General features: G+C 38.9%; 2 protein-coding genes across 3 annotated transcripts in view; one reads left to right on the top strand and one right to left on the bottom strand.

The window, feature by feature from the left end:
- Window positions 1-13,830, top strand: part of METTL9 (methyltransferase 9, His-X-His N1(pi)-histidine) — a 43,648-nt gene extending 29,818 nt beyond the window's left edge. Inside the window, exon 5 of one of the 2 annotated variants that reach the window (XM_060031886.1) lies at window positions 13,128-13,830. In XM_060031886.1, coding sequence (XP_059887869.1) covers window positions 13,128-13,333 — 206 coding nt within the window. In that variant the 3' untranslated portion in view covers window positions 13,334-13,830. The remainder of the gene's footprint in view (window positions 1-13,127) is intronic. The other variant, XM_060031887.1, reaches the window with a different exon arrangement.
- IGSF6 (immunoglobulin superfamily member 6) lies at window positions 824-11,216 on the bottom strand. The gene is made up of 7 exons (XM_060031889.1): window positions 11,047-11,216; window positions 7,333-7,689; window positions 4,835-4,941; window positions 4,682-4,702; window positions 4,130-4,177; window positions 3,700-3,780; window positions 824-2,163 (listed from the first exon to the last, which is right to left on the bottom strand). Exons 1-7 carry the CDS (start codon window positions 11,111-11,113, stop codon window positions 2,104-2,106), a joined length of 741 nt encoding a protein of 246 aa, XP_059887872.1. The 5' UTR covers window positions 11,114-11,216; the 3' UTR covers window positions 824-2,103.
- Window positions 13,831-15,048: the final 1,218 nt, after the last annotated feature.

Raw genomic sequence — 15,048 nt, forward strand, 5'->3', positions numbered from 1 at the left:
TTCGACCTGTTTGTATCTGTGGAGCATTTTACCAGGCAGAGGGAATGGCATGTGCAAAAAAGCATGAAGATGTGAACAAGGTGGGGTTCACAGGCGAGGACAAGTTCAGTGAGACCCAAGGATAGCATGCAAAAGAGGCCTTTGGTTGCATAATAGTATAGCACTCAATAAATATTGTTGGCTACATGGATGGATAAAAGAATGAATATTCTATATACATCAGGCGCTCATATATGACCTCAGGGAATATAACTACTTGGAAAAGTGTATTCCAAATTTTAGCTTAAAAATCAATCTTTGAAACACAGTCTTTGGTTGTATTGGCAAAGATTTAATCTGAATCAAATATGAATTTGTCTTAGGGATTTTGTTTCCTTGTTAGTTACACAAAGAACAGTATATTTTCAGCCCTGAAAGTACCAAGTAATGATTCTCAGAAACGAAAAGGAAATGATCGAATCCAACACTTCTTCTATTCACCTAGATGGTGTTTGTGGTTAGTGGTTTGGAAGTTCATTTATTTCAGCCAGGCCAGTGGTCTCAAAGTGGAGGGAGTACACAAGACAATTTATTTTGGGATATAGGAAGAAAATATTAACATTTTTATTTATATTACTTTTAATGCCCATTGTTTAATTTCTATTTTTGTGTATACACATATACACACATAAGTGTATATGCATACACTATATAAATCACACACATGCACTCACACGTGTATACATCCTACACACAAATAAAATGAGGTTATGTGCTCCCCTCCCTCCCCTTTCCATTTTTCCTGGCACATGTGATTAGAAAGGTTAGAGATTACTGATTTAAACCATTAGTACAAAACGCTTTCAAGGGATCTTAAAATATTCTAAACTTTGATCTGGGTTTTAAAAATAAGAATACATCTCATTTTATATCAGCTTAAGAGAAGCACTTTAATGAAATAAACGTAATAGGTTGTAATTCATGTTTAGTAATGAACATATACTTGTAGGTCCTTTAAATAGATTTTTTTTTTACACAGAAATAACTTTCAGAGAACAATTCATAACATGTTTTCTTAGTGAGATGGTAATGAGTGCCATAAACATCCTTGCTGTATACCCAGTCCCTTACCTAACATTTCCCTCCTAAGTTGGTTAAAAATCAACATTGCAATGGACAATACAAAACTATATACTTAGTATGATCCCAGCTATGTATAAAGTGTAGGTTTGTGTAAGTGTGTATGTATGTGCACATATGTATATTTGTGTGTGTGTGTGTGTGTGTGTGTAATACAATGACTAATTAAAAGAGAAAAAAAAATCAGTATTGCAAGGGCATTGTCAGGAACAGTGCATTGCCGAATCCTTCCCTGGTGCTGTTGTGTGGCACGAGACTGACATCTAGAGTCGGATGTGGCTTATTTGTTCTGAGGTTTTTTCTGGTTGAACTTTCTGCTTTGGATTTTCTGTATATAAGTTATTGTATTCTTACTCTATATTCTATTCTGGTCTCACTTTTTGTTGGTAGCGTGATGTAAGTTATTTTGCATACCCTGGTAGGAAAATGTGCACTATACCATTGCCCCATTGCAGTACCAGAGGAAATAATTTTTGCTACAAAATACTTTTCAAGGTGATTTTTTCTAACTCAAGTTTTGCCACTGTCCTTCCTCCCTCCATCCTCCTTCCCTGCCAACTTAGTCTAATTGGCCCATCACTTCTACACACCGTAAAGACAGTTCTTCCGTGCAAGACTGAGGCACATGGTGTGGCTTCAAATCTTCTTCGGGGCAACAGTCATCATGTGGTCCACCTCATATGTTGAATGAAGCAAATAAAGGATATATGCTGTAATTGAAAGTTTTTGAAGATGTTTGACTGCTTAGAATTCTCCTAGCAAATTAGGAAAGTATTTTTCAGTTGCATTTTGTTGGGCTTTAGTATTGTGATAATTACTCTTAGTAATAGTTTCCTTATACTCTGACATTCTTCTTGTAGCCAGTTGACTTTTCCGTTTACTTTAAATTGTTTTTAAAAAAACCCTGATCAGTGTATGTCCATTGACACTTGCATAACTTCTGGAGTTGGATTTTCAGTGACTTAATTGAAAATCAGAAGATTTCTATGGTCTTTCATAGTTAGAAGGTGCTCTTCCATTTTCATAAGTGTTGTCTTTCTCCTGCTGCAATAGTAAATAATAAGCCATATTTTAGGTTATGTAACCAATAACGCCACGCTACAAGCAACATATAAACTACAGTGCCATCTTGCATTCTGGGTCCTAAATACCCTTCCAGTAACCTTAAAGGTCCAGTTACCATTTTCCCTTTATTTGGAGTAAGATGTGGGAACTGAAGAATAATTTTCTTGTTCAGATGCCATTGTCAAAGCCCTGGCTTAGAGCTTTAAAATTCCTACTTCCAGGCCTGTCTTCAGGCCATTTAACTTGGTCTCTTTGCTGAAAAAGGTGCCCCAGCATCAATAAGAAAAGAGTGTGAACAGGCATTTATAGTTATTCGGAGTGACATCTTAGGTAATTAGGCCACTTCTTCATGTGTTTATATATACATTGAAGGATGAAGTGACCACGTAGATGATATTCTTTCCTGGATGAAAATCCTTTTCAGAAATCGGATTTTAAAAAACACACTTCAGGGGGCTTCCCTGGTGGCGCAGTGGTCAAGAATCCGCCTGCCAATGCAGGGGACACGGGTTCGAGCCTTGGTCTGGGGAGATCCCACATGTCGCGGAGCAACTAAGCCCGTGCGCCATAACTACTGAGCCTGCACTCTAGAGCCCATGAACCACAAATACTGAGCCTGCGTGCCGCAACTACTGAAGCCTGTGTGCCTAGAGCCCATGCTCCACAACAAGAGAAGCCACTCAATGAGAAGCCCGTGCATCGCCACGAAGAGTAGCCCCCGCTTGCCGCAGCTAGAGAAAGCCCGCGCGCAGCATCAAAGACCCCATGCAGCCAAAAATAAATAAATTAAAAACAAAACAAAGCAAAACCCCCCCCACACCTCATATCAGAATTCTGTTTCATGTGGCCTCATGGCTGCTGTTTAAGAAGAAAATATCTTTCCTAGTATATAAGTTCATTATTTTGTATACATTTTAATTTAAATCTGAGCAGTTTGATCATGCATCATGGAAACCATCTGCTCTGCTGGCTCTAAAACAATGTCTTGTTTGAAAAACCTGTTTATATAGGACTTTAAAGAAACACTATCAGAATGTATTGTAATCAATATAGATGTATTCTTTCTATGACTACAACCCCAAAGACTGAAAAAAACCTCCTTTCTTATTTTTATTAGCTGTATCTTTTTTAATGTGAACAAGTAAGTTTTCTATATAATTTGATCCACAGATGTTTGCAACATCTACTTAATGCTTACTACTGCATGCAAGATACAATACAAAGTAGCTTTCAACCCACAAAAGCATCCTCGTCTGTACTGAAAACATTGCCTGTATCCAATGTGTTTCTGAAAGATTTCATGTCACTAAGATGCCAGCCTGGTGTCTATTGAATATTGCATCAGATGACCTTTGTTATGTATTTATCAAAGCAAGTTCTATATAAAAATGCATTTTGTGAAAATCCTCTTTCAGACGTTTGTAAAGGAAGACTTGGTTATCGATAGGTTGTTGGCAGCTTAGTTGTTTTTAGTTAAACATATGCTTTATATCTTTTTTGATATTTTACACTTACAGGTTGTTGGTTTGTTTCCATGTGTCTCTTCGTATATAGTTCTTGAGCAATTTCCTGAAAAATACGCCGAGCACTCTTTTTCTATAAATACAAATAAGAAAAAAATGTATCTGTCTCAGGAATAAAAGCAGTGATTATTGCACATCATCTCAGCCTTTTCTTTCTTTATTGCCACCAGTCTCAGAAACTACCCCGCCCAACACATCTATACCTAGTTAACTCTTGTATTTTGAGTATAGTAAGTAGAATTTATGATTGAGAACTATCAATTTACCACATATGTTACCATTAACATTTTTCTCAACAATAGGAAACAGTATCTGTGGTTGCAAGTTGTTCTTTGATGATGTTCTGAGTTTCTTAAATTATTTTGGATTTGAAGTAGTTACAACCACAATTCGAAAGATATTTTACAAGCATTGGTCTGTACCTTTTGTGAATCTTCTGTTTCTTTCTTTCTTAGAGTGTTAGATTTTGACTGTCAAGAAGAAAAGGAGAATCTTATAAGACACTTTATGTACTCAAAACAGTTGTGGCAGAGATCTCATACCATAATAAGGTTAAACTAACTTAATATTTAAATGGTAATGCAGTAAGAGTTAATAATTTTCATGTCATTTCTGAGATGCTTTATTAATAAAATAGCTCAAACTGATTGTAGGATTTATAGTAATCCTAATATAACATACACATCCCCCCTCTTGTAGCATGTGAATAGCCAGAAGATAGTCTTTCTCAAAATCTTTAGGCCTTTTAAAGATATTTAAAGGCAGTTTCTAATCTCTTTTAACTTTTTTTTGCTCTTAAAGATTGTTCTTAGCCCTTTCATACCTCCCCCACCAGCGGAAAGTAGCATGTGTATGATGGTTATAAAGAAGGGTCTCTTATTCCCATATTACTGGGTTTTAAAAAGAAAACCCTGTAAATTGTGTACTCTGGTTAATAATTTCAGTGATGAAAATTTTTGCTTTCTTCTACAGACCTCTTCTGCAGGTGGTATTTCCTGCAAATGCAAAGGAAGATATTAATTAGATGAGCTATTTCTGAGGCTCCCGACATGTGGAGAGATGGAAATTATTTCCTTATGATAATATTCAAGGCCATAGGGACATCTAATGCAAGAAATTTGACTTACTTTGGTGAGGACGATGAAGTACACGAATACACCAGTGACGTAGATAGACAGCAGTGATAAGAGGGCCATCAGGAGACTCTGCAATTCCTTGCTGAGAGCCTTCCTGTCTTTGTTAATTACAGATACAGAAAGAACCACAGTCACTATTGAAGCATATTATTGCAAATATATGTATAAAGTATAATCAAAACTACATGTTAGAGGTGAAACATTATCTTATTCTATTTGGCTATTCATATAAAAATTTATTCAGGGTCTCTTGATTCAGAAAGTACTCAAGTATATGATATAGTTAAAGCCAGTTCATTAGTTCTTTAAATGTATTATGCCCAACATGTTATTCATTTTTAAAACTTAAAATTTTTAAAAATTCAATTAATTACTTGTCATAATGCTAAGTATCACTTTTTATATAAAGTTTTGCTGAAAGTTAGATAAACATTAAGAGTTTGTTCAAGGGTGTTTAAAGTTTCTTTTAGTAGATATGATGTACAAGTGTCACCAAGAGTCTGTTTATGGAGTTAAGATACTTTCCCATGTGTATTTATAACCTTGAACTGTTTAGTACACATAGCTGAACAGTGCAGTTCTCTAAGAACCTGAGAAGGCCGTACATTGAGACTTTAGTGCTCACTGCATGCTTAAAAGACAGGCATTGTTATATGTGCCCCTTATTTCTAATAAAGTTCTGGAAGTGGATTTATTGAATCCGTTTGCACATTCTGAATTTCTCCCTCCTTGCAGGAAGTGTCCTGTGCCCTAGGTAGTGATGAAGTAACACACCACGTCTTCAAGTACCTGAGTATTTGAAATACAAAATCCATTTAGATTTATAATTGTTATCTGAATAACTTGTACTTTTCAACTAAATATCCCATAGATGCTTATCGTGTGAACTCAGTTTATACAACATACATTTTTCTTGTGAAACTAACAAATCAACCATATCTGTAAAACTTAAAAAGTTTCAAGTGTGAAATTAGGAGCTCTGTAGAAAAGGAAGTTGCCATGTCTATCTTAGTGGTACTTTCATTCCTGTTCCTCAAGAAGAATGTTTCTTCACATAAGCTTGCAGGTTTGAAACCTTCATCTCTTTACAAACCATTTTTCTTCTGTCTAGTATTTTTTATAGAAGACGAATGCATGCAGTGAGATATACAGATCTCCAAAGCGGTTGTGTTTGTTTTAATACCTATAGCTAATGTTTATTGAGCACTTGCTATGAACCAGGCACCATTAAAAGTGCTTTATGTGTATTAATGCATTTATAATTTACCTTACAGGTGAGAATAAACTAAGGTTAAATGACAGTGGAATATCAAAAGGCCATTAGAGCACCAAAGCAGGGGTTAAAATACAGGACCATCTGGGCTCCTCAAAGTCCTGTTTTAAAACCAAAAGGCTGGCTAATTTGAGTTTATGTTTTAATGATCTCAGTGCTCATCTTACCAGAGTTTTTTTTTTTTTTTTTTTTTAAAGAAGATGTTGGGGGTAGGAGTTTGTTAATTAATTTTATTATTTATTTTTGCTGTGTTGGGTCTTCGTTTCTGTGCAAGGGTTTTCTCTAGTTTTGGCAAGCGGGGGCCACTCTTCAACGCGGTGCGTGGGCCTCTCACTATTGCGGCCTCTCTTGTTGCAGAGCACAGGCTCCAGACGCGCAGGCTCAGTAGTTGTGGCTCACGGGCCTAGTTGCTCCGCGGCATGTGGGATCCTCCCAGACCAGGGCTCGAACCCGTGTCCCCTGCGTTAGCAGGCAGATTCTCAACCACGGCGCCACCAGGGAAGCCCATACCAGAGTTTCTTTAAAGACGAGAGGTCTGAAAAAAAGCACGAAGTTGCTGCCCTTCTTTTCCTTCCCCCAGAATCACGTGAAGCTTTTCCTCAGAAATTTCTTAATTTCTTAATTTATAGAACTTAGCTAGGCTCCGTGTCCTCACTTGCATGAGGAAATTGTCATGGATTTTAGTAAATCTCAAGAAGCCAGGGCCACACCGACCTTTTTTCTGTTCCTTATCTATGCAGAAGGGGTAGGGTCAGGGATCCCCCAGTGGCTTCACCTAAAATTTGTGTTTATTCTCCATAATGCATTTTTTTTTTTCTGGGTCCAATTTATTGATCGCTTTCGCTTCTCCAGTGTTTTGTTCTAGATGGTGCAATACCAGACTAGATACTGACAAGGCTGTCAGTTAATCATCACATTTCAATCAGTGTAACATACAAAAGGAGGATATAGTTGGTCAGCCTTTGCCAGTAAAGTCTGGACATGGAAAGAGAATATAGCACCCACATAACCCTGACTCTGCGTCTGTGGAGGCTGGGAGATGGTGTCAGAGGAGTTCTTGAATCCAGACTTCATGTTAGCTTGTGTGCAGGTCACACTCTTCACTGGCTCGGGTACTAAGTTATCAAATTGACCTCATAATCTCTGCATATAAGTATTGTGATGCATTTCGGGGGCAGAGCAGAACGCAGTGTTCGGGAATAAAGTCTTGACTAACCTCTTACCACCAGCACAGTCCCTCCTCCCGTCCGCTTAGCTCTCGGTTCCTTTGAACTGGGAAAGGCTATTCCACAGATGTAGATTGCACTGTCATTGAAAGCCAGCCTGTTTACAGTGAGGGCAACTTGGTTTTGTGCCAGATTCACAAGTGTGAATTTGTCTGTCTCATCTCTGCATCCATCCAAGCACAGGTTCTCGGGCTGGAGAGCGCCATAGCGAAACCACAGGCTTGTTGGTCGCTCTGCAGGGCACCCCTCGGTGGAGAAAGAGCACTGCATGGTCACAGCCTTTTGAGTGTAGTCCACTTCAAGGGAAGGTGGTTGAACCACCGAGACGGTACAGTTGCTCGCGGCACCTGCAGGAGGAAGCAGGTGAGCCTGTTTAGTGGGCCTCTCACCTCCCTTTGTGCTTCCGTTTTATTGACATTTTGGGGTGAAGAATCGTTGAAAGCCATTGCTTTCTTTTTCTTCCCTCACTCCCAGCACAGACAAGACTGTAAAAGTAGACACTGGTGACAGTATTTTATAATAACTATAAATGGGGTATAACCTTTAAAAATTGTGAGGTTGTACACCTGTAACTTACATAACATTGTACATCAACTTTACTTCAATTAAAAAAATTTGAGACTAAAAAAAAATAGTAGACACTGGTATTCCTCACTTTTCCTAACTCTCCGAGTTTCCTAACCTCAGCCTGCTGTTGTGCAGTGATGTCTGGTACTTGAGGGCAGCCCCAGAGAGGTCCCGGGAATCTGCATTATCATGAGCGGAGGTGACAGCAGATCCAGAGTCAGAAGTTCGGGGTCCACATGTACACTTGTGGTGTACGTACAAGCTTTCCTCTGACCTCCCTATGCAGATCACTTACTCTCTCAGGACCCGTTTCCTCATCCGTACCCCCTGGCCTCACAGGAGTGTTGTATTCAATGTGGTAATAGGTATCAAAGCCCTTCATGCAAATGTCACGCCCACTGATTGAGCACATGGGCAGTAGGGATTTGGGGGGGGCCTTGTGGCAGTTGTGATTGCTAGGAATTCATGACAATTTACAGTTGTTCTTTTATGAGTCTAGTTGTCCCAGTGGGAAACATTATAAAAGGCAAGATGTACATCTGGGAAAATGTAGCCCGGGCTCAGCCTACAGGGTCTTTGATTACTGAGCAGAGGCCTGATGAGCTGGCCGGGCCGCAGCCCAGCAAGTTGGATTTCTTCCTGGCACTTGTACGTTGCTTTGTAGTCTCTTGTAGCTTTCATCTATTTGATGAGAGTGTAGCTCCTGGAGCACACACTTTAGTTGGGATCCTAGCTCTGCCAGTTCCTAGTTCTCTGGTCTGTTTCCTCATTAGCAAAATGGGGATAGTATTGTGCACCTCATGAGTTTAGCGGGAAGTTTAAGTGAGGCCATGTATGCATAAGGAGTATTTACTTACCTAAGTCTTAGTAAGTATTTAATAAAAGGTAGCTATTTCTGCTGCCACCATTATTCCATTAATGGGCAGTGTCATATGCCCATTTTAGAGATAATTGTGGACATCTCAGCAATGTGTTAGCAGGGCCGGGGTTAGATATCCAGTCGAGTGCTCTCTCCACCATGTCCTGCTGCTTTCATGTCATAGAGGTTGGGTCCCTACTTTGGCCTTCTGTCTAATCCCAGGCATGTGAAGCTGGAAAGCTGCTCAGGTGTTTATAAATGGGAAGACCTCCCCTCAACCCTTTTGGGATCAAGGGAGGGGCTCTATGTGAAATAGTATTGGTTGAGACAAATTGGAATTTTTGCATGTTTTTAGTCTGACTTTGCCTGGTTATATGTTTCCATGTGGTCTTATTTGTCTGACTTTGTCCTTGGCTACTGTAAACGAAATTGAAAGGTAATCCAAGTGGTCTGATGTAAGTTTCAGACGAGCTTTTTGTCACCTAACGTTTTTGTTATAGGTCCTGACCCAGAACAGAAGAATTAAAACTAGAATCATGGTATCTGTGATGCAGGTCTGTTCTCACCATGTTTTAATTTTAGCATTTGTACAATTGAAGACGAGCTGGGAGCTTTTTAGCAACCTGATAAATGTAAACCAGATGAGAGGGTAAAGTCACTTGGAGAAGACCAGGCTTCCTACTTCTTCAGCTGAGGGACTTAGCTTCACTCCTAAGTCTGATAACTGTAAGCACAGGTCTCCTACCCAGACTCAGTCACCTTAGAAGTAAAGAAACGCTTTACAAGGTATAGTGATCATTATGTATGGAAACTTGAAATGGAAGTGGGCCTACCAAGCCACAAAGTTAACCAGCAGTGTCCCAGTGTCAGGTCCTCTGTCACATAGAGTTTTTAACAGGGAAGCTGCCTTTTAACATTTTTCTTGGAGAGCTAGTGCTCCAGGGTAAAATAAATATTTGCAACTTTGGAGTTTCATATATCTGCTCATTTCTGACTATTGCCTGAGAAGGGAGAAAACCAGTTGCAGTGGTTTCCTGTGAGAGCGCAGACTGTGAGGACACCGCTGCCCCTTCCCCCATGCTGTGAAGCAACATCTTAGTGAAAAAAGGGAAGTTTGGATGATATGTCACACTGCAGCCCACTCCTTGAAAGATTTCTCTTTAAGAACTCCCACATTCTGTAGGATTTTTTAAAAAAAAAAATCTGAAAAGGTTGAAAGTTTATCTTCTTAGTGGAGGGAATAAAAAAAGATTACTATTTTTGAAGACCAAGCTAGAAAATACATAGAAAATTAATTTTTTGACACTTTCTAAAAAAAGCCTCTTTGGAAAATTTCGAACATATGCAGAAGTAGTCGACCAGCACAGTAACTTCTGTGCCGTCACCTGACTTCAACCCAATGTTGTTTCACCTCTTCTCCCTACTTGCTCCTTCAGTCCTGTGTTATTTTAGGGCAAATTCCAGATATTTTATCTGCACATCTTTCAAAATATATCTTTAAAAGATAAGAATTCTTTAAAATAATACTAATTAAAATATATTAAAAGTAATATATACATATTAGGGAAAAAAAGACTATAACTGAAAGTAGAAGCAAAAAAATCACCCATAGTCCTTTCATCACCCCCACCAAAATCACTGTTAACATTTTAATATATTTCTTGACAGATGAGAAAAAAATCATTTTAAGGGCTTTTGCTCCCTTTCCTGCCCTATGACCCAAACTTTGTGGGCAAATCAGAGATTATTAGATTTATTAGAACTATGGTGAGATTATTAGAACTGTGATGTAGGAAACTCTTTCATAGAGAAAAAAACAGGTATAGGCATCCATATATTATGAGATGATTCTTCAAGGAAGGAGCCATTGCAGTTGTTTTTTTAAATGACAAGTACTTTAATTTATAGAAATTCAGCTTTTCTGAAGCACTGTTCTTTAAAAATATTCAAGTATTGTTTAGTGCAGAGTGAGTTCACCTGTATGGGAACTGAATTGTTGATTACTAACATGTGATTTTACGAATATTTTCAACCCTTTGGTGAGGTGCCCTTCTCTACAGCTGCATAAGAGCAAAGGACATTTTCAGTGTTAATATGAAATTTTTTCTCAGCTATTTTTTTTTATTACCTGTTTGAGAAAAAAAATTTATCACCTTAGACAATTTCCATAATGTTATACATTTAAAAATTAATCTGTAGGGGCTTAAAATATAAATGAATTAGGCGAAAAGTAGCAATTGATTTAAATAAAATGGAGGGAAAAATAAAAGAACCTTACCGACATGAAATAGAATCAGATTGAGTTCCAGACCGAGAATGATTTTGCCTCTGTTCACAGTCTCCATTTCTGTGTGTATGTGTGACGTGGTTGGCGGGATTGTGTATTTGAAGAGAGTTGGCTTTTTTTTTTTTAAAGAAAGGAAGAACCAAAGAGAGGAACTCTTATTAAGGAACCATAATCAGGAACTTTTTGAATTGTGTAAAGATTGTTTGTAATCCAGTTTCACCATTGAAAGTTGAGATTTTAGCCTAGAGCACACTTCTAAATGTTCATATGTTCACATTTTTCTTGGATTTTACAAACCCTCGAAAGTGTTAGATGTTTTGAGTGAGATTTTGATTTACACGTGGTGCATATTCTCAGGATGTATTGTTTGACGGATAATTCGTACTTTAAATTTCTAGAGCAGTTCAGTCGCTGGTCTTGGGGCATCTAATTTGTGCTTAGTGCTGGGCCAGTAACTTCTGGAAATGGAGGAGAAGCAGAAGGAAGTGTCTTCACGTAGAGGCAAGAGAAAAATTAGTGAACGGTACATCAGAGTACAATGAAGAAATAAGTTGTGTACCATTAACTAGCTGTGCCCCAGTTTGTGTGACCCCTTTTATTGTGCTGTGAAACAACTGTGTGGAATCTCTGTCATCCCCAGCCCCTTGGGGGCTTCAGCAGTCAGGTTCTTTGTAAGCAACAGAAAATGACTTGGGCTGACTTAAGCAAAGGGTAATTTACTGAAAGGATTTGGGGTAGCTCAGCGAGTCACTGGAAGGACTGGAGAGTCGTGTGTGGGGGTCTACACACAAGACACATGCCCCAAAACATACTATAAAACTGATCCAAAGAGCACACTGCCGCCGCCGAGCACTAGATGCTGCAGCTGGACCAAAGCCGGTCGGTAGTACCGCCCAACGCTGCCCAGCTGCTTGGTCTCACGCCACCGCTCCGCCTCCCCAGAGAACGAGCCTCATGTCCCCACTTCTCTGGGTCACTAGCTCCTCCTTCCAGGTCTCAGGTGAGTGTTTCTGAGCTTAGGTCGTGTGCCAGTGCCTTAGCTGCAAGAAAGGCAGGGAAAGCTGCTTCCCCAGGCTTTGTCTTCCACCAGGAAGAGGGTGCTGGGCCACTGAAAAGAGCGAAAAATCTTCCCACTGTACTGTTTGTACTCTTGGCACCTGTTGATTATATTTTGTCATTTACGGAAAGTTATTCTCAGTCTGAATTTAGTAACGCTTTTAGTATTATTGTGTTTTTTCCATCATCATAGCATCTAAAAGCACCCCCAAATTTATATATACTATTGTGTGTGTGTGTGTGTCTGTAGTCAGTGCTTGGTATGTGTGTGAACTTGAAGACCTTTTCTAGCCCCCCAGTATCTGGGCATCTGATGCTCATGGGTTTGGGAATGACTAACATAACATAGACTTCAGCCACTATTCCAAGAAGTGCTGGATTGATTCATCCATTCTAGTGTGTTAACCACTCTCTGGTTCTGGAGCTTAACTTTTATGAAATTGTTCTGGAAAGTTAGAGAGTGGATTGACCTCCCTTGAAAAAGATACTGAATGATCTGTTTTTATAAATTAAAACCTTCATTAGCTTATTTTTATTTTCAGCCTGATAAACCTCTCTAGTTAATATGTTGCATAATTTTACTACACTAGTGGCATTTTCTAGCATTTATCCAAAACCGTCTTTCAAGTTTTACGTGTTACTCTCTGCTTCAATATTCCAGTGTTTAATCAGCAGTTTTCCAAACCTATTAACCATTACACACCAGTCAGTCTGAGGGAGGGTGATGTCCAAAACTGTCAGAGAAAATAGTAGTGTGGGCTTTGGGTCCAGTTAAACCAGGGATTATGTTTCTGCCCCAGTGTTCATGAACCTTGTAGGCTGGGGCATGTGCTTCAGTTCTCCTAAGTCTGTACTTCCTCTCTTTGTCCTACTGCTGGGTCACCTGGGAGATGATTCCTCAAAGCACCCAGTGCTTGGCACATACCAAGTCCTTAGCAAATATTGTTCTTCCCCTCTTCCCTCTTTAAATAACTTGTTTGTTCAAGAATTTAACTTAATGTTTTTATTTGTTTTAGTAGGTGGCAAGTGGGATAAACCATCAGAAATTTTGGAAATCAAGGGACAGAATTGGGAAGAACAAGTGAATAGTCTGCCTGAAGTTTTCAGAAAAGCTGGTTTTGTTATCGAAGCTTTCACTAGACTGCCATACCTGTGTGAAGGTGACATGTATAATGACTACTACGTTCTGGATGACGCTGTCTTTGTTCTCAAACCCGTATAAACACGTGGAGCTTGAAATTTTCACAGTCCACCCCAAGAATGTATGCTCCGGAAGAGGGTCTGCGTTCTCAATTATGCGAAGGGAGGACCTTTGGGGACTGCCATTCTAAATATCATGTAGGAATTTTAAAAGCCAAAATACTAATTATTTCTTTGTAGTGTGTAAAAGGAATGTTTTTAAAAAACAAAAACCCAACTCTTTGAGGACTTTTATTAACTCTTTACTCAGTAATGCAGGTCACACTCCGATTATGGAAGATATTTTTTATACTTAATTGCAGTAGGGACTCATTCCCAGGCAAAGCAATAGTCATGACTTCACATGGAACCAATAAATATGGATTGTTTTTAATAAAATGAAGACTGGCAATAAAACTGTCCATCCAGTTGCAAATATTGGTTATAGGATATAGCCACTGATACTCTTTCATGTTTAGAAATTCTATCATTATTCAAGAAAATGTTTTTAATCATGCTAATAAACTTTTTTGGAGATGACTTTGGCATCATGTTTGAGTTAATATAAGGCTTCCCTAGCATCTGTCATTGCTTTGGCTTCAGGGGTACCCGAATAGTAGCAGTATGTGAAGGATGCAGTTGACTTGAATGTGCGGTGAAGGAAGGCTTGAGACGGGGGTGGGGTGCTTACTGCAAGGTGTGGTGAACATAGGCAACCCAGACGAACCCTCAGAACAACCTCATTCAGATACAGTACTTCGAGGACCACTCTCACTCCCTAACTCATGTTGTTTTCGGAAGTGCGGAACACTGGATTCTGACTTTGTGGTAGCTTCTGTCCTACATTCAGAATTTTGTTTTTTCCGGACAGTCTCAGGTTCTCAGCATTGAAACATTCAGTTTTGTCTTCTGACAAAAATGCAACCTAAAAATGTTTTAATTCAGCTTCTTACTCTGTACTTGTATACATCTTTCCCAGAACTCGGCTCTTTCGAAATCCTTAACTGAGTTTATCGAAATCCTTGACTGAGTTTAGAGTTTGCCAAGAGTGTGGTTTGAGGAAACCATGTCAGACTCATGCATTCTAGAATCAGCAAGTACCTCCAACTATATATCCAGAAGTGTTGCAATGAGGAACTCATTAGCAAGATCAATAGCCATTATGGATGTTACAAAGAGCAGAGCACTTAACCCAGAATCTAAAATCTCAGTAATAACAGATGCCAATTTGAGATCGTGGCTATTAATATGTTATTCTCACAACTTTATTTCTTTTGTCAGCCAGGTGTTTCATTAAATATTCTCATTCATATGCTCATAGAAGTTATCAGATCAGCACATTTACTGCAACACCTGGGTGTAAAGGAGAATTAAATCCTTGAGAAGAATGACTTTATTATTCATTGAGAACAGCATTCCTATGTCCTCACACCAATATCTTCCAATGTTATTGTGTAGTCATAAGAGTTGGGTTATGTGATTTATGCAAAAGTGTTATTGGTGTGTTCTAATGCTTTTTTCCAGGAATTCAAATAAGTGAAGTGCAAATACTTAGCACCTTAGATTGTAAAAATAGAGGAAATGAGTAAACTTAATGTAGTTCGTGTACAGTTGAGTTTTGCTTCTTTATAAACTGTCATCATCAGGGGTTACTATTTAGACTGCCGAACAAGAGTGCAAGAGTGACGGATGTTCAAAGAGGCAGGCTGCTCCAAAGTGTTTCATAGCCTTGAAATCCAGAATTAATTTGAGAGTCTA

Source organism: Delphinus delphis, chromosome 15, assembly GCF_949987515.2.
Source record: "Delphinus delphis chromosome 15, mDelDel1.2, whole genome shotgun sequence".
In the NCBI taxonomy this organism is placed as follows: domain Eukaryota; kingdom Metazoa; phylum Chordata; class Mammalia; order Artiodactyla; family Delphinidae; genus Delphinus; species Delphinus delphis.